Source organism: Netta rufina (assembly GCF_964035555.1).
Source record: "Netta rufina genome assembly, chromosome: 1".
Taxonomy (NCBI): domain Eukaryota; kingdom Metazoa; phylum Chordata; class Aves; order Anseriformes; family Anatidae; genus Netta; species Netta rufina.
Genome location: NC_140123.1, coordinates 175,164,311 through 175,187,139, shown reverse-complemented (window position 1 = coordinate 175,187,139; position 22,829 = coordinate 175,164,311). Strand labels below are relative to the sequence as shown.

Below are 22,829 nucleotides of genomic sequence, written 5' to 3'. Positions count from 1 at the left end.
TGACCGGTCTATAGTTACCCAGGTCCTTCTTGCCCTTTCTGAAGACTGGAGCGGCATTTGCTTTCCTCAAGTCCTCAGGCACTTTTCCCTTTCCCCACGACTTCCCAAAGATGATGGAGAGTGGCCTATCAATGACTTCCACCATGTCCCTCAGCACCCACAGGTGTATCCCATCAGGACCCATGGATTTATGGATGTTCAGATTGCTTAATTGGTCCTTAACTCAGTCTTCATCAACCAAGGCAAACTTCACCTTTATCCTGACATCCTCTGGGGCCGCAGGAGTATAGGGCTCCTCAGGACAGCTTCCGGCAGTACAGACAGAGACAAAGAAGGCATTCGGTAGCTCCACCTTCTCATTATCTTCTGTTACCAGGGCACCCACCTCATTCATTAGTGGGCCTACATTGCCGCTAGTGTTAGTTTTATCTGCAATGTATTTGAAGAAGCCCTTTCTGTTGTCCCTGACCTCTCTTGCAAGGTTTAATACTAAGGAGGCCTTAGCTTTCCTAGTGTCCTCCTTCCATCCTCTGACAACAGCCTTTTATTCCTCCCAAGTGGCCAGCCTCTCCTTCCATGAGCTGTAGACTCTCCTCTTCCACTTGAGTTTGTGCAGCAGTTCCCTGTTTAACCATGCAGGTCTCCTGGCCCCCTTTCTCGACTTCTTACCTGTTGGGATGCTCTGATCTTGAGCTTGGAAGCAGCAGTCCTTGAATGCTAACCAACTAGCCTGGGCCCCTTTTCCTTCAAGTACCCTGTCCCATGGGATTTCCCCTAGCAATTGCTTTAAAAAGGCCAAAGTTGGCACTACTGAAGTCCAGGGTTGCGATTCTGCTTGGTATTCTGTTCCTGCCACATGAGATCCTGAACTCCACAATCTCATGGTCGCTGCAACCAAGGCTGCTCTCAACCTTCACTGCTTCAAGCAGCTCCTCCTTGTTAGTGAGGACAAGATGAGGACAAGATCCAGCAGCACTCCTCTCCTAGTTGGCACATCCACCATTTGCACCAGGAAGTTATCACCAGTGCACTGGAAGAACCTCCTGGGCTGTGGATGTCTGGCTGAGCAGGCCTTCCAGCAAATGTCAGGGAAGTTGAAATCCACCACGATAACCAGGGCCTGTGTTTGTGAGGCTGCTATCAGCTGCCTGTAGAAGGCCTCATCATCTTCCTCATCCTGATCTGGTGGCCTGTAATAGACACCCACAACAGTATCCCCCATGCCAGCTTGTCCCTTAATTCTCACCCACAGACTCTCAACTCACTCCTCATCCACCCCTAGACAGTACTCAACACGCTGTAAAGAGCAATGCCACCACCTCGCCTTGCTGGCTCGTCTTTTCTGAGGACTTACCCATCCATAACCACATTCCAGCCATGTGAGCTGTCCCACCATGTCTCTGTAATTGATGAGGGTCAACTCTGCATATTGGGCCCTCTGTTCCTCTCAGAAGGGAATCTCCTACTACATTTACCCTTCCTTCTTTCTTATCGGAGGCAGTCTTGGGGCGTGGTGTTGACTGCCTCGTCCTGTGTGACCTCATAGGTGGGTCTTCCACCACACCCTTGCCTACCTCTCCTTCAAGACCCAGGGCCTCAAACTTACGGAGGGGCACCTGGAGAAGCAAAGTAGGTAGGCAGGGAGTTGCCCATGATGCCAAACTGGGACTTTCTTTGTCTTTTTGGTCCCCCCCCCTCTGCCCCACAGCACCAGGGCAGGGGATCCACCACCCTCAGGGGGGCATCCCCCGGTGCCCTTCCCTCTGGCATGCCAGGCAATCTCCTGCTCACATGCCCTGATGCTCCTTAGCCTGTCCACCTCCTCCTTGAGCTCAGCCACCATGGAGAGCAGCCCTTCCACCTGAGAACAGGCGGTCTCCCCACTGACCTCCCCTGGCAGCATCAGGCTCAGGCTCTCAGCCAGAGGCCTGAACAGCCACATCTCTCCATCTATGTCATCACAGTCATTTTGGCATGAGCTGTCTGCCGAGTGGACTCCGTGGTAGGTTTCTTGTCTCTCAGACTCAGGTGAGCTGATCTCCTGAGCGAGTCGGTGCAGAGCTCCCGCGCCCTGCCACACAATCACATAAACACTTTGAGGAGTCTTGGTGCACCCGTAGGTGCTACTGACCTAACCAAACAAATGGGATGTCTCCTGAATTGACATCACAACAGCTTTTGAAAGAGTGTGTTCTGCCAGCTCTTTTTCTTGGTGGCTGTTCTTGCAGAAGAAGAGGTGCTAGTTAGGCCAAACTTGCTAAATCTGGTGAATACTCTGACTCACGCGGTGGGGGCGGGGGAACAGCCGGCACCACTGTCAAGCCTTTGGTTATTCCAGTTCTTCTCCCTTCCAGTCCTTTCTCTAATTAAGTCCTGAACTTGCCTTTCTCATATTTTTGCCCATGCTTGGCTGTCAGCCTGATGAGTCTGTAATTAAGTAGGTCATCCTATTTACCGTTTAAATATTGTTACATTAGCTTTCTTCTATTTCTTTGAAAACTCCTTAGCATTTCAGAAGTTGCTAGGAATCAATTTTAATGATTAACATTGCTGCCTATCACTACTTTCATTTATTTTTCTAATAACCCTTTGACTGTAATAACTCTGTCATTAAGAAAAAAAGGTTTAATTTAAATTGCTGCTCTTTTATATCCTTTTATATTATTGATTTAGTAGAAAGTATTTCAATGTTATATAATATGGAAACACAGCTTATGATTACCAAATATGCAATAGAAATATTTATTGAATAATTCTATTTTTCTACAATCTTTTAGGCAATTCTTTTTCTTTTTCTGTTCTTTTTTTTATATCTAGTAATAAAGCACTAATAGTATTTGAAGTGTCACTGTCTCTAACTTAACATTCTTTCAATGGGATGTATATTTTTGTCTTTTATTCTGAGTTCTTAAACCATTTAACTCCTTAGTTGTAAATTAACTGTTGTTTTGTATTTTAACTTCTATTTTAATCTCATCTCCTCTCCTCCCTTCCCCTCCAGTAAGCAGAAGCTGGGGATGCAGATAATGCACAGTGGTATAGCTGAGACTGGTTGCCATAACCACATCTGTGAAATTTCAAAGGGCGAAATCTTTTATTCCAAGCATGTTTTTCTGCAGGTGCACTGGGTCTGGCTGGAATGGAGTTAACTCTCCATCCCAGTGGAGTGTTTTGGTTTTGTGACTAAAACAGTGTTGATAACACACTGGTGTTTTGGCTGCTGCTGAGCAGTGTTCACAGGGTGTCAAGGCTATGTCTCTTTCCCACTCTGCCCCCACTCCTACCCCAGCAAGGAGTTTCGGGGTGGGCAAGATGATGGGAGGGGACACAGGCAGGACAGCTGACCCAAACGGACCAAAGGGATGCCCCATACCCTATAACATCATGCTCAGCAATAAAGCCTGCGCTGGGAGGACAGGGGTTCTCTTCTAAAGGGGCTGTTGTGGAGGGGCTGCCTGGGCATCAGGCTACTTGTGGGATGTGGTGAGTGATTGCTTTTGCATCTCCATTTATTTTCCCCTTTGCTTACCAAATTTATCTTGATCCATGAATTTTCTTGCTTTTGCTCTTCCTATTCTCTCCTCTATCCCTTGAGGGAGGAGGTGGGGTGAGCGAGCCAGCAGCTGTGTGGGTGCTGAGCTGCTGGCAGGGGCCAACCCACAACAGCAGGATGGAAGAAAAATACATTAGGAGCACAGTCCCTGACTAATGGGGTTTTGAGATTTGAGGGAATGAAGCACTTTTTCCAAGCAGCAAGTGCGGGAGGAGGCATTTGTGCAGCCACAGATGAAAGGAGTGGGAAGACAGGCTGAGAGAGCTTGGGCTGATTAACCTTGAGAAGGGGAGGCTAAATTGGGGGGCCGGGACACCTTAGTGAAGGGTCTAAAAACCTGGTAGGAGGAGTAAAAAGATGAAGCCAGACTCCTCTCAGTGCTCTGCAAAGGCAGTGGACTCAAACAGAAACACGGGATGTTTCATTTAACGTATGAAAACAACTTTTTCCCATGAGGGTGGTCAAACATTGGAGCAATTTGCCCAGAGAGGTGGTGGAGGCTCCAACCTGGTTAATGCTCAAAACCCCACAGGACACAACCTGTGAAAACTTAGTTTGACCCTGCTCTGAACAGAGGGCTGGACTAGTGGATGGATCTCTGGACGTACCTTCCAACCTCAGCTCTGCTGTGATCCTATGAAATTTTGTGGGTGGTCAGCGACCCCAGTTTTGCTGGTCTGGTAACTAAGCACATTTTCTTTATAGATGACATGGGATACCAGAGAGCTTTCTCAGAAGAAACTGTAATATTTTTCCATCTGCTGAGTTACCCTATAATCCTGGATACACAAGGAGAAACTATAGACTGTTTTATAACAAATTTCATATTTTATTTTTATTCTTTTCTCTATCAGAATAATTACACCAATCTTTTTAGTTTGGTTGTGCAGCCTTTTCCCTGACAAAGCTATCACTTTTGTTTTTGTGTAAAAAAAAGCAAAGAAACCTGTCTGTTATTACAGTGACGTTATTTTGGAACGTAGAGCAGCTCAGTGCCCGTTCCTGTGCCAGACGGGGCTGTCTGAGGCAGCAGTCTGGGGAAAGAACTTTGGAGTTGCAGGTTTATGTGCTGTAGGCTGATTCCTCTTATTGGAGGGTAAAAATGACTTTACAAAAATTGAGACTGCAGTAAAATATTTGTATGGTTGTTCAATGGTCGCAGCTCTCTGCTGGAAACGGTGTAAATAGATAGCCTTTGAACAGGGGCTGTTTTATAGTAGGAGAGCTTGTAACGTAGTGTCATTCACAAATATAGAAACCAGCATTTCAGGATGCCTCATTGTCCTCATTCAACCTGCTTTTTAGGTTCAGCTACCTGCTTTTACTTCTGGCCTCCCGGTTACTGACAATTTCTTGGACAGAGCTGGTTTACATTCTTCATCTGTTGACAGTTCCTGGCTGTTAGTCACCGGGCCTGATTAGTCTTGTCTTCTTAGATCATGTTAATTGCTGCTATTTCTGTGACGAGGTGGCCGAGTGGTTAAGGCGATGGACTGCTAATCCATTGTGCTCTGCACGCGTGGGTTCGAATCCCACCCTCGTCGAGAAATGACTTTAGTGTTTAAGGCCAGGCTGGAGGGGGCCTTGGCCAGCCTGATGTAATGGGTGGCATCTCTGCCTATGGCAGGGGGTTGGAGTTAGGTGATCCTTAAGGTCCCTTCCAACCTGAGCCATTCTGTGATTGAGAAACATCTTTCATCAGGTTAATTTTGATGGCATGATTAAGAAAAATGAAGTAGAAACGGTCCACTTCTTTTTTTTTTTCTTTTATTTTTTTTCCCTTTTTTTTATATATATATATAAGTGAAATATTACACTTAAAAAAATAGAAATTAGCATTCCCTAGGGAAGCAATTGCAACAAGAAGTTTGGGGGAGCTATATGGTGCACTTATGTTTTTGGTTACTTTAGTAGAAAAGGACATGGCTTTCATGGGATTGACTTTTATAATGGCTTCCAAAACTTGCTCACTGATTTACTATCTTCAAAAATATGGATGAATGCTCTATAGTTGTAGCGTGTTTAGCATTACCATCTGAGCAGCATTTTTTTTTTTTTTTTTTTTTTTTTTTTAGTGTGTAGGTGCATGAAGAGTGTGATCTCTTTTGTGGTGGGTGCTGCCTCCTTCTCTGTGGATTCCCATTTGTGGAACAGAAGGAGGCTGGTTTCTCCAAGCGTGGCAGCACACGCAGAGCTGCTGCATGAAGAGGCAGTGCTGGGTGCTGTATTTTGGTACTCTCTAGTTGCACATGATGATTTTTTTTTTTTGCTTCTGAATATTTTAAATTTCTGTTTACTGTAAAGATAGCATGTTGCTGGTGGGGGTGGTGCTAAATATATTGTAAGTTCCATATTTCTACCTAAAACTGGGGGTGTCACAGGATATTCCACTGAGGCAGATCACAGAATCATAGGGTGGTTTGGGTTGGAAGGGGCCTTGAAGATCACCCAGTTCCAACCCCCTGACATGGGCAGGGATGCCACTCACTAGATCACGTTGCTTGGGGACACATCCAACCTGGTCTTGAACACCTCCAGATCTTCAAGATGATGTGATTGTGTCAGATACCTTCAATATGGTTATGTTTATTCAGAAAAATGTGAAGCTATAGAGCTGTAAGTACAGAAGGGGCTCACAAGACTTCAGCAGGTGCTTGTTCTGGTTGTGCTGGCCTTTCCCAACACAACCCACCTCACGGCCCAGCCACATTCCTCAGTGGACCTCATCCACATTCCTCCATACCTTGGCCTGAAGCAACCACATGTATATATATGTGTTAAGTTCAATGTTGTGCTGCTGTTACCTGCCGCAAGGGATTTACATGACTTCCCCCAACCTTAGGGCAATGCCGAGGCAGCACCCAGCAGCTTGGAGCTGGGTTTACCCCTCAGCAGACTGAGCAGGGACCACACCAAGCCCAGCGCCAAGAGCACCCTGTGCCATGCCGAGGGCATCCCGCAGCCCTTTCCCCGGGATGTCAGCAACGCCAGCCGGGGACCGAATCCCTCACAGACATCCACCAGCCCGAAGCCTCAGGCCAGCAGCTCCCCGGGGCCGCTTCGGGGCACGCGTTTGACCCCGGTGCGGTCTCCCCCAGCCTCATCCCTCCTCCCCGCAGCGGGCAGCCCCGGGCGGGGAGCCCCCGGCGGTCCCCGAGCACCGCCCCGCCGCCTCCTCTCCCCTCCTCCGGCCCTTCCCACCCCTGGGGCCGGCGTTTTGCGGCGGGGCCGCGGCGGTGGCGGCTGGGCCCCGGCGGGGCTCCCCGAGGCCGCATCCCCCTATCCCCATCCCTATCCCCTTGCCGCAGCGGCGCTGCCCACCGAGGCTGCGGCACGGCCGGCCCCGCCGCCCGGCAGAGGAGGGGCAGAGCCGCAGCCGTGCCTCCCTCCCTGCCTCCTTCCCTCCCTCCCTCTTTCCCTGCCTCCTTCCCTCCGAGCCTCCTCCTCCTCAGCCTTCCCCCGAGCCTCCCGCGGGCACCCAGCCGCGCCGAGCCGCAGCGCGGTGAGTATCGCATCATTGCCTCCCGGCCTGCCGGGGGGAGCGGGGAGAGCAGAGAGCCCTGCGGCAGCCCCGGCACCGAGCAGCGCAGCCGGAGTCCCCGAAACGGAGCCCCCGAAGCCGTCCCCTGAGCCCCGAAGCGCTCCCGAGGCAGCCGGGGGGCCGCCGGAGGTGCCAGGGCACCCCGCGGGCGGTGTCAGGGCACACGCCGCTATTTATCCCCAGCCCCTCGCAGGTTTGTCAAGGTAAAGCGTTTGGGGCCGCCCGCGGGTTTCCCGAGGTGGGCTCTCCCCCCCTTTACAGTGGGGTTTTGCTGAGGTGTGGGCCGGCGCCCCTGGCTTCGGGCAGAAAGTTTGCACGGGGCTGGCGCTTCCCTGCGCAGACTTCTTCAACTCTCTGCTGGGGTTTTGGCGTTTTCGAAGGTAATTCACGCGTGACATGACGTTATTAATGTTGTGCCTTTACCGAATGCCCTGTCTGAACCTGCTGAGAGCTCTCCTTCCTTTGCTTTTAATGGACACAGGATTCCTCAAGGTTTAGAAAAAATAACTCTGATTATAGAGTTCAGGCGTTTAGAAGGGACTACCTACGGAGAGACGTCGTAATTCAAGCTGTTTGTGAGTTTGCAAAGTAATACTCAGTCCATAGTCCAAGAAGGGATGGGTAATGGATTGTTTTATTTAGGTCTTTTACTAGCATTCGGGTTTGATTTTTTTCTTTCCGCAGGGCAGATGACATTTGCAAAAATCTGTACTGTTCAGTTGAGTACACTGTATCCTTCAAGGATCGCGCTGTGATAAACAAGCAATATTATTAGATACTCTTTTTTTCTTTCTTTTCCTTCCTACACTCCGAGTCCCTTGAATAATTGTGGTGTTCCACAACACAAAGGCCTTATATCTTTATGAAAACAGCATGGTTCAGCAGGATGAAACAACTGATTTGTTGTGAATAAAAGAAAAACCAAATGACAAGCAACGGAAACGAAAAACCAAATGACAAGCAACAGAAACATTAACCATACTCCGTTGCATTTTTCTATAGCTGTTCCATGTAAGTAGACAAGTTTCATTATATGGTTTTCATATTTGTACAAAACTGTGCTCAAGGCACTCTTATTTTCTGGTTTTGAAAATATGCTTAATTATCAGAGCACTCCCTGAAGTCAATGAAGAGATCTCTACAGACCTGCCTGAGCTGTAAGGATTAATTCTAGGAACTTTTCCATCATGTTATTCCCTCATATAAACACAAGTTTCCAATGTGGTTGAGGGACATGCTTCTAAGTGTCCTGGAGATGAGGCAGCAGAAGACTTCATTGCACTCATGGGCTTGTTCCATCTCCCTCCTATAAAGAGAAAGACACAGTCTAGGTATAGCATCAAGGTTTTGAAATCTGTGTTGTATTTCTTGAAGAGTGGGTGGAGGGGTACTTGGAGTTTCCTGTAGCCTGTCGTGTTCTTTCATGCTGTATTTTCATTCTCTACAACAGAGCTGTGCCTTTAAAGAGGTGATATAGAAATGCTGAGACTAAAAATATTGTGCCTTACTATACATGTGCTTGTTTGTCTTTTTTCATTTTATTTATTTATTTATTACATTGGAATAGGTAGAATTTTCAGATTTTCTTCACCGGAATCTAACAGTACCTTCTGATGGAAACTTTCATTGCAATTCAATCCCAAGTACTAGAAATGACTGATAACAAGGTTACGGTGATTTGTTTGTTTTAATGTGCAGGTATCTCCTAAGCTTCCAGAATTCTGTGTAAATGTAACAGTGCACATTTGTATCTCTACATACAGGCAAAGAACACCTCTGAACTATCTGAGGATGGATAAAGACTTCCGCTACTACTTCCAGCACCCGTGGTCTCGCTTAGTTGTGGCTTACTTAGTGATCTTCTTTAACTTCTTAATATTCGCTGAGGATCCGGTGTCTCACAGCCAGACAGAAGCCAATGTTATTGTTGTCGGTAACTGCTTCTCCTTTGTAACAAATAAGTACCCCGAAGGAGGAGGCTGGAGATGTCTGAAGGTGCTTCTGTGGTTGCTTGCCATTCTCACAGGACTGATCGCTGGGAAATTCCTCTTCCATCAGCGTCTGTTTGGTAAGTTACAAGATGCACCTGTGGACTTTCTGATAACGGCTTTATGACTTTGCCTTTAAACTTCCTACTTATATACTATTTTGTGAGCTTTGCTATTAATCACCTCAAATTTTTAGAACTGTATAGAACTCAACACATCAAAGCTTACATCATTGTGGAAATTAGTGCCATGTCTGCTTGTGTGAGCATAATTCACAACAAATTCAGTCAAAAAAGGCTAAAAGCAGTAAGAGCTGACGTGTTTGAAAGAACTGAGAGGTCAGTGATTTCCAATATTAAAAATGTACTTTTTTTTTTTTTCAAAGCAAATTTTAAATCTCATGTAATTTTCTCAGCAATCTGCAGAAAAAGTGTTGTTCCATTAGGCAGTGACACTAAATGTCTTGTCAAAAGTCACGTAAGTGGGAGGCAGGACTGTTGCTTGTATTAGTAGACATGCAATAAACAAGTCCCGCACGAAAACGGGAGCTCTGTAGAAGCAAGATATGCCTGTCTCAGTTCAAGAACAAGTCAATGAAAGGGAAAGGTAGGAAACGGAAAAAATGTGACAGCAAGTGCTGAGTCAAAGGAATGGAATGACCCTGGACTGAAATCTGAGACTGAGAACTTAGGTGTAGACTTATAGAGATATGACGAGAGATATCTATCATTGTCTTAACTGAGTCATATAGAAGATGTTACATCTGAGGGCTCAAGGCTGTGTCAGGTTTTAGAGAGAAGTAAAAGTCATAAAAAAGATTACTTCTTCCTTGCCACCTGCAAGGTTTTGAAACCTGTGATTCTAGGTATGGAATCTGGACCCGATGGTCCAGTGCTACCCTCTTGTGCTGATAGGACTGCAGGGTGGATGGATTGTTGCTGGAACACCTCAAAGCACAAGAGTGATTGGCCTTTTCCTTAGGCTGCCTCATTTAAGATAAAAAGAGAGCCAGTATTATTTCAATAAATTGAAAGGAAAGCTGTTATGTCAAGGAACAAATAAGAAAAGCCACTCTAAGAGACTTCTCTTAAAACACTAATTCAGAAAAATAGCTGAGCATTTTGATGCCTGTTGAGTGGACATTTTAACATAAGGTAGTGGTAAATGGAAAATGTCCCCGTAGAGAGGATGTTTTACCTCAGTTCTTGGGTTCTGGAATGAGCTCTGTTGCAATTATGTTTTCAGTTCTGACTTTCACAACTGAGCAAAGACTTTGTTAATTTGGAGAAAGTTAGGAAAAAGTAATTAAACCAATGACAAAAGTGGGAAATAAGCCCTATAATGAGAGGATTTAAGGGATAAAGGAAAGGTTAGAGGGTGACTTGCTCAAATTTGACTTGAAGGACAGAACCTTCAGTCCAGCAAATACACTGCAAGGGCCAATGCTTGGAAGTGGCAAATTGCCAAAGGTGCACTTTTTTTTTTTTTTTTTTTTCCCTGAAAAAGCTAGATAATCAGTGGAACAAGTGATAGGGTAAAGCATCATCAAGTCCTCAGGACAAGTGAATTTTCTTTTTGGGATTATGTTCTGTTCTGGCTAGGTAGGTTATTATGATAATTCCTCCTGGATTTGTAAGTGTGTATCATAGAGAGGACATAGCTGAATGTGAATTTTAAAGCGGCTTGAATCAGCATTGCTGCCAAAAGAAGGTCTGCCCTACCTTCAATGTCTGCTGCTCGTTCGTGCTCTTGTGCAGCTGCTCAGTTAGGGAACTTAAGCGCGTTTGCAGTATCCACCTGTTATTTCAGTGAGGATCATATCTGATCATACAGATATTTGTGGCAGCACAATGAAGGGATCAGTCTTGGGAGAAAACAAACAGGCAAGACATGTCCTATCTCTGCTCCAGTCCTGGCTTAGGGATATTTCCAGTTCTGGTCTGAGGGAGCAGAATGTAGATAACAATCTGATCCGAGGCTAGTTGCTGCAAGCTCAGTTTCCTGGCAGTTCAAGCCAACATGAATCTATCACAGTCCCACCCATCCGTGTGGTTTTGGTTCCTCCCGGATGAGATGTGCCTGAGCTCAGGCAGCCGATCCCATGGAAAACCAGTTGCTTCTGCTGTCGTGCTCCTTGGACCGATGCGATCCCTTAGGTGCCAGCGCTGATGCGGTGGCCAAGGCTGGTGCAGCCAAGCTCGCCGGGGGCTGTGGCAGCCCTACCTCATGTTATTGGCTTGAGGGCTGTGGGACTGTGCCCACGCAGCATGTTGGTGGCAATGTGCTGAGAGTGGGTGGCAGTCCAGGTGACTGGTGATCTGCCGTCCTGCTGGCTGGTGTAGCCACACAAGCTGTAAACTAGCCAGGGTGGAGGGCAATAGCAGTGATGCCATGATGATGAGGGCTTCAGAGGAGGCTTGCAGCCTGAGTGTACCTCTAGGTCTCCAGAAGATTTGTACAGCCCTTACTGAAATCTTTCCTGCTGGTTATTTCTCAATACTTCAAAAGCTTTACTGCCAAGAAATATGTATTTTATTGAGCTCCTCATTGAGTATGCCCTCTGGATCTTGTAGCATCAAGCGCTTCATGAATTCAGCCCATTATTGTTTTTAATTTCCCTATTTCAAAAGAGATGTAGATAGTTATTTCAAAGTACCTCATTTTAAAAAGCTTTTTTTTTTTTTTTTTTTTTTCATGTAGAATTGTTTGGAAGCATTTCAGTTTTTCAGTCCTTCTGGTCCTTCTGTATTTGCTTATATTTCTCTGTTATATTCTGTTTGTAGAGGAAATGTGACTGGTCATTCCTTGTAGCCTGTGCATAATTTCCTGCTGTCAGGAAACCAAATAGCACCAGTCAATCTCCCTGTGTCAGATCTTGGCTCACAGCGTATGCTGCAAATTGAAATTGAGAAGGATTAGTCTGCACATCTCACTTTAGATGAAGAGGAGTGAAAAGGATTTTCTCTCCCTATGCCCTTCCTGCTCTTTTGTCCCTTGTCTTCTGTATTTCTTGCTGCTAAGTGTGCATATGAACTGGAAAAATAGTGCCTCTAGACCTGCATTGTAATGTAGTTTACCATCTGTGATGGACACCATCCGATATCCATGACTGTTGTGAACTATAAACATAATAGAAATAAGTTCAGGCAAGTTATGTTCCTAAAAATAGAAGGAGAGGGGTGCTAGAAACATAATTTAGGCTTCATCTCTCTGAGACTACAGAGAGACGAGAGAGTAGGTAAACGATATTGTTGAAAAGTACAGATCTTGACTAGAGGGCATGGTGAAATGTTTCCAGTTGATAATGCTCATTGCAGCCTCTGATCAGTAACCTCTTCAGGCACCTTCCTCAAGACACTGCTCGTGACTTACAACAAGGTGAGAAAAAAAGCCCTACAATTCTTGCCATTCAGTCAAGAAATAACTTACTTCATTTGATACACATCTCCGGTGATAAAGATTTCCGAGGAAAACAGTCTTTATCTAGTAGTTTTCTTATATTTTTATGGCATATGGTAAGAACAAATGGAATTTTAGAAGTGCCTTTTGGCTGTTATCCACTACATTCTTTTGATTCATCACCAAGCGTATCTTGCATTTGGTTAGCTTTTGTGTTCTGCCGTGCTTTGTATTTTGCACTGGAAAATGAAAGGCCATAGATGAAGATTGGAAGTTTGGGGAAATAAAGATTTATACCCCAGTGAATTTTTATTCTGTATGAGAGAGTTACTTGAGGAGGGGAAACGTGGTATCTTCTTTGCTCTCACTTTGAGATTTCTTGGTTTATTTTCTGCTTTATTAAAAACAGAAAGAGCTTATAAACTGACCCCATTAGATGACAGTATGCATTCAGAAAATGCATTCAAATCTTACATACTGACTTAAAAGAAATTCATGAATAAGCTCTTGCAAATTTTTTTTTCTGTATCGCTCTGGGGCACTGTCTGGAAAATAACACAATCTTTAGTGTGTAGAAAGTGTATGTTTTAATCGGCACCTTCTCAGCAAATGTACAATTGCAGCTCTGTACTCAAGCCTCAGGCCCAAATTATGCGTTCAGTGGGGATTTTTTGGCCCTAAGTTCAGGCTGTGCACTTTGCATCAAAGTATATAAATGTATTCTATCACATAAATTTAAAATTATTTTTGATTCATATAGATTTTTAGCATTAGAGATAAATGGGCAGTATACTTGGAAAAAAGTCTTATTTTTTTCAGTGCAACATCTTTGCTTTGATGTGTAATAAACCTTAGCTTATGCTGCATATTAAATGCATCAGTTTTTCAAAGCATACTTACTACATGATGTGCAAGTATCTACCTGCTCATTTCTCATTCTAAGTGATAATAAAGATCAAAACTGATTAAAAGCCTGCTATTACGGAGGCTGGATTTTATTCAGTTGCTAAAGAGTATGTCCAAATTTATGTTTGTAAGTTCATTTCTAGATGCTGTGGATGGAAAGTAAATACTTAATGTGCTGTAACAAATTCTGCAAAACAAGATAAACAAAACGAAAGCTGTATTTCTTAAAACAGGTGGACCATCGTACTACTGCAAGCAAATCAGAGCAGTTGAATAAATGTTGAATTCAGTGGGTTGCTCCATTACAAATGTTCACAGTATGCAGTTTGTCTAGAATTAAATAATAATCTGAGCTTTGTAGACAGAGGAGTGAATAAATAAAGCAGTCATTACGAGAATTGCATTGGGCTGCAGGCACACACTAACGCTGCAAATTTTTTAATGGACAGTAGTGCCATGCTGGGAGCAATTTCATGACAGGCAGTTTCAAACAAAACACCCACCGAGGACCTGTTGTCTGAAAACATTACTCTTTTTGTCAAACGTTTTATCTGAAAGGCTCTAAAAGATATTGCAAACCTATTATGAACAGACTCTTCACGTCTGCTTATATGCTGAGAGGTAGAAGTATGTAACAAGTGAAGCAGTGAGTGTATGCAGATGGCAAGAGGAAATTAGGCGGAATGGGATTTAGTCAGGATGATAATACCCTGCACATGAGAAACGTGAATCCATTCAGCAGCTAACGGACATCAGATAAATTTGCACAATAGCACATATATGATTATTAAGTATCCTGAAATACCAGGGGTCATGTTGGGGGTAAAATCTGGGCTGTGGTGTTGCTGCTAGTGTTGCTCTGGCATATCGCTTAGTGGGGCTTGTACCTGGCTAATGGACCCCAGGAAAAAAGAAGAGATGTGCTGGGATTTTGGCATGGTTGTTCTTCAGCTCGGTTGTTTCCCATTCTGGTCGGATAGCAGTTATATGAACAGTTGTGCCACTGTCTGTAGGAGCAAACAATGGGTGTATGGCAATACTTGCCTCAAATGGTAACCTGATGGATAGAGTATATTCTTTTCTTTTGTCAGCTCTGTATCTTGCATTACAATAAGAGCTGTCACTTAATACCCAGCAGCTTTGTTCCTGCTCTTTCTTTTCCATTGATGACTTCAGCCTAATAGAATGCTACTGATGTAATACCTGGTTTAAAAAAAAATACTGTCTTCAGGAGCCTGTTCAATATGAATTTTAATAACAATGATGAAGTTTATGCTGTTGAAGACATTCAAAGTCTACTTGATTGCTTCGAAGTCAATTCACCTCTTTTGTATCCAGTAAGTGTTGAGGCAATACAATCAGATTATTTTGGTCCTACAAAATGTGTGCCAAAGGGCCAATCTAACAGTTAGCTAATAATAACACACAAATGGCTGTGAGCAAGCATTTTTGAGAGCCAGAATCCTCAACAACAACAGCAAAAAAGCCCAGCATAAAAAGCAAGAAACTCAGAGCCAGCCACTGAATGAGTGCGGGCTCATCAGATTCCAGCTCTGCAATGCTGCCAGTAATTAAGATGTCAGTTTAAAATAAATTTTACATCATTCACCAGGGAGACCACAAGTGACCTTTGAAATATAAATAAAAGGCATGCAAGTGACCTCCTAATTTCTTCTTTTACTCTTGTATTTTTAGAAGAGCTGTAACATCTTACTGCTTCCTCTCCTAGGGTTCAATGAGGATGCCGCTGTCTGCTCTCAGCATTAGTTATGGAATCTGTCTGACACCATGTTATCTATGGGTTGCAAACTACGGAGTTTAATTGGAGATATAGCAACAGTAGCTACTAAAAAGATTATTTTTGCAGTGAAGGCTTTGATTCTCCTGCAGGCACATGTTCCTTTCCCCAAGCAGCAGCCTGAGACTGCGGGAAGAGCTACATGTCAGATTATCCATAATGGGAGGGCTCTAGAGAATATTTAGCATCCAGTGCCTGAAAACTAAAAATATTCTCATTGCTACTTAATATTGATGTGTCAACTCTGTGTTTTCATCTCTTTGATGTGACTTTCAGATTTTTCTTTCCATTCAAGACAGGGAGTGAGCTTGGAATGATGCCTGCCACTTGCAGGAATAATGTCTCAATTCCCTGATTTCTAGAAATAGAAGTGAGCTTATTCCTGGCAGAAGCAGCATGATGGGCATAGTGCAGGTGCAGCCTAGTGCAGGGGCATAATTCTGCTCTCCTTATTCCATACAGCAAAGAGATGGAGGGGGGGTTAGTGTGGAACATCACCTTGCTGTGTGCCCGATGGGGAGCCCCGAGGAGAACATGATCTCAGTGGTCATGCTGTGCCTTTTTGAAGGTCCCCTTAGGCTGTCAGAGTGGCATGAAGGTCCTTCATGTACCAGACAGCATTTCTCTTTCTGTGATCCTGCTGGGACTCAAAATCAGCTAGCATGACTGACATATAAAGTTATATGTTTTATATTTTTTTGAAAATTTCCAAAATAATAATAACAGTAAAAACAATATTCCAGGCTTAAAAACAAAAACAAAAACAACACTCTAATACATCCTCAGGATTTGAGAACTATTAAGCAAATTGTAAATGTGATTTATGCATTTTTTTAATATATTTTCATACATTTCTCTTCTGAGGAGGAGGGATTGGCATTTGTGTTATGTGAGACAGGTAGGGAAGTAACCCACACACATACCTTTTAGGAATGCTTTGACATTTAATCCACAAATAGCCTTCATTTATTACTGCCCAGGCATCAGCAGGTTGTGGTTCCTTGGTGCCATTATGAAGGCCTCATTAGAGCTGACTTTACGTGGTTATGGGGCAGCCCAATCTTTGCAGCACAACATAGGAGCAGATCACTGTGTAAGTATTTGAGAGCAGGACCCTTCTTTTGAAATTTTCATGTGAAAATGAAGGTGGTTTAACAATAGTTAAGATCGTTATTACCATACATAACAGCAAAGTTATGTATAGTTAGATACTTTAATGATGACAACAGTCACAGAATAGAAGTTGAATAGAAGAACAGTGAAAGTTTTTCTGCTTCATATAAATTATAGACTCATAGAGTGATTTGAGTTGGAAGGGACCTTAAAGACAACCCAGTTCCAACCCCCTGCCATGGGCAGGGCCACCTCCCACCAGACCAGGTTGCCCAAGGCCCCATCCAGCCTGGCCTTGAGCACCTCCAGGGATGGGGCATCCACAGTTTTTCTGGGCCCAAAATATCCAAATAAATATCCCAAAATGTTTAAAAGATAGAAAGTGGTGTCTTCTCTTAAGCTCAGCAAAGTGGAAACTGAAGATTTCTGAGATTATATATCCAAACAAAAGGCAGAAAAGTCATTTATTAAGACATAAATTGAAAATTACAAGCCACAAACATCTTTTCAGCTTTTGCACATTTTCTTGCCTGTTCTACTTCTACTATAGTAAATTCTGCTTTTTCCTTTGTCTCATGTGTCTGTTAATTATTTACCTGGAATGATTAAAAATATATATGTATCTTTGCCATAACTTATTCTATGGCCAATTTGAATATGCAAAAGCAGATGATTTGGATGTGATTATCAGTTATTTCTTGTTATGAGTTATAAGACTTCAGAACATTACAAATTTATGGGTTAAACCAGTCACGCTGTCTGACAGTGGCCCACCATGGATGCCGAGGAAAGATGGTCCTGGTAACTCCCAGAATAGTTTCCCAGTCTCCAAGAGTTTGTTCAGGATTCAAAAAAGATGTGTCTATTTTTAGGTGCCTTTGACAGTAATTCTGAAGACAAATAATAAAGCTATAGTCAGCAGTAGTCTTTATTCCTGCCTACCTGTTGCTAAGAAGCAAGTTCTTCACAAATTTTCACATAAACCCCCAGATTTATCAAGTTCTTCTTCCTCCTACTTGCGGTAGAATATTGTGAAACTTGTTGGTTTTGGCCATTTGCCTGAAGGCCAGAAAAACTGAAGTTTTTAAAAACAAACTGCCAGTTGGAAAGAGACAGATTCTTCTGCCGAGGTCGTCTTGTCTTAAGTTACCTTGAATTCACCTTTAATCTGCAACCCTGGGATGTGATCTTTCAAAGAGGACAACTGCTTAAGGCTAGCTTATGCCCATGCTAAATAATGTTTTCTGTTTCTGGAACACTGATGCCATAGTACTGAGAAACACACTTTTCTTTAATACGAAAGCAAAGAAGAAACTAAATCCTTGGAAGATTCAGTCAAAGTCAGGCATGTTAAACGAATAGTGAAAGTAATATATTATGGCAGAGGGGACATTAGAGGATCAGATGGGATCAAGGAAAATGTTCCTAGAGTGTCACAGCAGCAATATTAAATTATAGTTTATGCAGGGGAAGGAGAGCAAGGCCTAAAATTTGATTAATCCTGGCTTTAATTAGCAATAAAACACAAACATCCTAACTGTCTTGCGAATCAATCGTCGTAGATGCAAGTGACAGAAAACATAGATCTCAGTTGGCACTTGGCTGTGTCGTGTTGGAGTTTCGTGAGGTGTAGAAAGTGAAGAAGAAACCAGAAAGGAATATTTTACGTGGAATTTCTGTGGAGTTCCTGCCCCAGGGAATTCAGAGCTTAGCACAGCATTCAATTTTATATCACTTTCATATAAAAATTGAAAATGTAAAGGTTTTTCAATAATTTTCTCCGTGCCTTCCACTTTGATGGATGTTCCTTCTGATACGTACCAGGGTAGATTACTTCAAAGTGGTTTGGGCTGTGCTTACACCCCAAGCACTTCCTCTCTGTGGCAGCTGAAGGTGGAGCAGATTTATTTAGATTAGGGGTCACTTCTATATGACCTATCTAAATTCAAAGAGTAAAACAGAAGTTATTTCTCTCCTGGGGATATCTACAGATTTTGTTTTCTGAGGCTGCAGATGGAGAAGGCAAAAACTTCTAGAGACTGATTGCTGTGCTACTCACAAGTACCAAAACAAATGCAGGCATGAGTAGTCTTTTCAGAATCAATGGGATCACACTGCAACTGTGCTGTCTGCACAGGGTGGGCCCACAACTTACCGGAAAGAGTCTTACCTTCAGCACCCATGAACACTGGAGCTCTGAGATCCTTTCTGTGTCAGTGTTAAAATCTCATCTGATATTGTGTTCTGTGGGGATATTTCAAACATTCTTAGTTCTCCTGCTTCCAGTAATGCTGTACAAGTTCCCCCTCATAGCTCAGCTTCTCCAGAGGAGACTTTCCCCTGGAAAAGTTGTTCCATTTGCTGTTGAGCACAGGTTCTTCGTTCACTCTGTATTGTCGGTAGTGCACTGGAAGTCAGATTGATGCCTTGAATTCCTTTAGCAGAACAAAACTCAGTCCAGAACTTCTCATGCTACCTACCCTAAGTTATATTTAATCTCTGTTTTTCATTTTTACAGTTACAAACCTTGTCCTTCCAGAGATACGCCATAAAGCCATCTTGCATGATTTGGCTCATTGAGGGAAGCAAGTTAAGTGTCTTCTAGTTATTTACTGGCTGTAATTTATAATGGAAAGGTGAAGTCCTTCAAAGACTGTTTCTTCCAAGAAGAATGTGTGTATTCCGCAGCACATCACTGTGAAATGGGTGTTTCTGGCAGTATGAACGGCACTATTTATTTTGGCTGAATAATTCATGTTCTATTTAATCCCTTTATAAACAGACCTCTTAAGGAGTCTCAGTGAATATTTTGTGACCATTGTACATGTCTCAAGACAAAATTTGTGGTTGTTTTTCCTCACTACTGTACAAGATGTATTGAACGTAGTCTAAAAAGATATTCCTAAAATAAATACTACTTCAAAATGAGTGAAGGCATTTGATTCTATCAGAGGTTTACATTCCTTAGTCTGTAAGGAAAAAGATCTTCGTCTGAAAGGAAATGGAAACATTTAGCAGCAGGACTGAGAAGGTACTCTGTAACCTCAAGAAAACAAGTGCCATTTACCATTTCTGTCTATTTCTTATTAAGACACTGGCATTGCAAGATGGAGAGCTCTTTTTTAGCTATTTGAAGGCAAAGATGCTGTGCAGTATCATGCTGCACATAAAGCATACTGGATCTGAAAGCTGTATCATTTACATGTTTTATTATTTCTTTTACATTTAAACTCTCAGATCTCGAACTGTATAAATTAATTTCCATGTGAAAATAAGACGGATGCACCTTTAGGGGTGGAGTAATTTTCTGTAATAGTATCACATTTCCCAGGGAATAGGGTTGTGTTCCCTGGGAATGTTTGCCATATTAACATATAGAGGTGGAGGGAACAGGCTTTCTTCCTGAACAGCTTACCAGCATCTTTCTCCTCTAATTATTTCAGTTTTGATCACTCAGACCTGTCTGGTGAACCAAACCCTATTTGTGTAGCTTCTAAGCTTAGTTTGCCTCTTGCAACAGCCTCTGCAAAGTGCTCCAGTTGAGGAGCACTGTGTTTGCTTCCCTTGTGATACCAAAGCTTATGAAAGCCCAAGTACATGTGTCCTCACCGGCAGCAACCTTCTCCCTGGGGCAGACGTTAAAGATGGCTTAAAGATTCACTCCTTGAATTCTATGGACACTTTTTTCCTTTGCCATCTTTCAGTGAAAACGGGCTTTCTAGTGGATATTGTCCAAGGTAAAAAAGCTGATGAAATACAGGCTCTCAAAGTACACCAAAATATTTGAATTCCATAATGGTCACTTGAAGACTTTTTCCAAATTTCACACCTGAAAGAGCCAGAATCTTGCCTTAGCCAGTCGGTCCTTCCTTATTTCCCTTTTCTTTCCCTTTTCTCACCAAAGTCTTACCCAGCAGCACATAACAGAAAATTTAACTCTTCAAATAGAATGAAGGCTGAAGCTTTTTATTAGAAGAATGGCAATTATTTCAGTTCTTTATTGTATTTGTGAGGAGCTTGCAGAGACAGTCTGTATGCACTTGGGGTAGTCAGAATGCCTTTCTGGTTATCAGATCCCTAGCAAACTTAATCTTAACTCAGCTGAGGCTCACAGAGTGCTGCCTATGAAATATGACTTATTTCCAGGTACAGTATGGTGTCTTGAAGCTGTTGATGTGGAAGTGGTGCAGATTATATGCTTCTGTTTGTATGGTTGCCCTCTTTTAAAATGTTGGACCCTCCTGCCTTCAGCCACGTGTCTCTCCAGGAATGAATGCGTTCTGTTCTAAGGTACTCCAGGAATGAGTTTTTCCTAACCTCAGAGAAACTGCGGCTCTTCGCGAGGTGCCAGATCCACCACAGTTTCCCCACCTCACCTTCCAGCAAAACTCCCTGGAGTCCTGCTCAGCTGGGATACTCACGGGTGAAGCAAAAGGGCGACAGCAGATCTGCTGTTCCCATGCTGCGTTAATGGCTATGACACATGAGGTCCTGCTGTTGCAGAACAGGGGCGGTTGTTGCAATTACAGCCTGTGTAAACACCTGGCCAGAACCGCAGCTATCAGAGGAAAATTGGCTGTGAGAAGCGATTCAGACAGAAGTAATTATCTTTCAACAGAGGAGCACCTTCTAGTGGTATTGGGTGAATATGGCAGTCAGGTAAACAGTTTCTTGAAATTAGGAAACTTAAATATGGTAGAAGAATAATGAGTGTTTCTGTATAATATATTAACGATTAAATTGGAAATGTATTTTAAAAAAAACCTGAATAGGGAAAGCATATATTTGGAAAAAAACATCACATTTTTCAATAACCACTTCTCTCTGGCCCAAACTGCTGGCGTACCAGCTTTCTATGCGCATGCCATAAAATTGTATTTCCATGTGCTCTGCTGTGGAACCTACCCACTCTTTAGCTTTCTTTTGGTAATGAAAATTTGGGTTCATTAGCTCTGATTGAGCTCCAGATGAAATTTGCTACAAAGTTGTTATTTTGTTCAGAATTTCACTGATTGGTAACAGTTTCTCCATTCAATTTATTTCCAGGAAAGATATGTTTACTCAATAAATTTGTCAATACACTATTTGCCATGGTTGCTTAGTTTTGCAAATAACATAGTATCAAATTATTTAAAATTCAATTTTTCCAAAGATGCTGCTAGTTGAAATGTATCTGGTGGTTTCGCTGATATTGCATATTTCTACTCTTTCCGTTTCTATGCTGTTAATATTCCTTTTTGGACAGTATCACAGAGTGTTCCCACATAATACACACAAATGATGTGCTATATCTAGATCGGCAAACTGGAATTAATGAGCAATGCTTACAGTGATGTAATTGCAGAAGTTTTGTTAGGTGCATTAATGGAAGCTATCTGCATGGAGCACTTAGTCTCTGATATTCTTTGGATTGCTTTGTCAAAAACAGGAAGTCCAATTTGCAGGTAGTTAAAAGAAGGTATAATTACAGTTCCTCTTTTTACTTCTCCAAACATAATCCTGTTTTATTAAAGTAGAGAACTTGACCTTTTTCTGAAAAAAATAAATAAATCAATATCTGGAAACTTCATCCCACAGTTGAAATAGGTCTTACAAATGCTTTAACCAGTGAAAACATACCCAATTCACTGGTTTTGTGCTTGCAGCACACACTAATATTGAGCTAGGACTTGACTAACTGGCGAAGTCCCTTTTGGTGTTCAGATGTTTCTCTCTGGACACATATGCAGATGCTAGTTGAGAAATGTATAGCTTATGAAATAATAGTTTTCTCTGAATCTGAAAATGCTCAAATCTAAGTGAATTCCTCAGTCTTTCATAGTAAGCTAGACAGCCTTCTTGATCGTCACTGGAATATACAACCTCTCAGTCCTACAACATCAATTCTCTGCTTGCCTTGTGCATCTGAAATGCAAACACACTGTGTAACCTCTGGGGTGCCTGCTTGTGAACTGTGAGATTTATTCCCAGTGTCCAAAACAGACAGCATAATTGCAAATATTTATTGAAGACGAGAAACAAAGCAAAACACGTGCTTAATCTGAACATATAGAGATTATATCAGAAAGCTGTCTCTGATCACGGTTTCTTTTTTTTCTCTTCTGCATACTTTATGCCTCAGAGAGAAAGAACTTTGAGCAGGGAGCTCATCTTTCATGAGTCTGCTGTGGGGGTCTGGCCAAAAAATAATGTACTTTGTTCTCTCCTTGTTGTTGGCCAGGAGAGAGTCTAGCTTCTTTTCTTGTTGTTGTTGTTTTCTTTTTAATTAAAATGAGCATTGTTTCTCAACCTTCAAGACACAATTTCTTTTTATTAGAACATGTGCCATCTCCTGTGTCTGACCGAACTTTTTGACTCAAGAAAATGTAAATCTTTTTTCTCTCTTGATCTCTGCCAGTCCTTGACAGCTCAGCATGCATGTTCATTCTGGACCTTACATTTCTGCCAGTGAGTCCCAGAGACAGCATGGCTTGCCTTAGTCCTGTAGAAAACTAGTGGCAAAGCTCATTGTCAAACCTCTCTTGAGTTTCA

At 42.8% G+C, this 22,829-nt stretch overlaps 1 protein-coding gene across 3 annotated transcripts in view; it reads left to right on the top strand.

Moving 5' to 3' along the window:
- Nucleotides 1-6,839: 6,839 nt before the first annotated feature.
- The window catches only part of TMEM117 (transmembrane protein 117), a 212,957-nt gene continuing 196,967 nt past the window's right edge, over nucleotides 6,840-22,829 (top strand). Inside the window, exons 1-3 of one of the 3 annotated variants that reach the window (XM_084285633.1) lie at nucleotides 7,974-8,105; nucleotides 8,204-8,425; nucleotides 8,858-9,162. In XM_084285633.1, coding sequence (XP_084141759.1) covers nucleotides 8,379-8,425; nucleotides 8,858-9,162 — 352 coding nt within the window. In that variant the 5' untranslated portion in view covers nucleotides 7,974-8,105; nucleotides 8,204-8,378. Of the gene's footprint in view, nucleotides 7,056-7,973; nucleotides 8,106-8,203; nucleotides 8,426-8,857; nucleotides 9,163-22,829 lie in introns of those variants that run through there. The other 2 variants (XM_084285635.1, XM_084285634.1) reach the window with 2 other exon arrangements.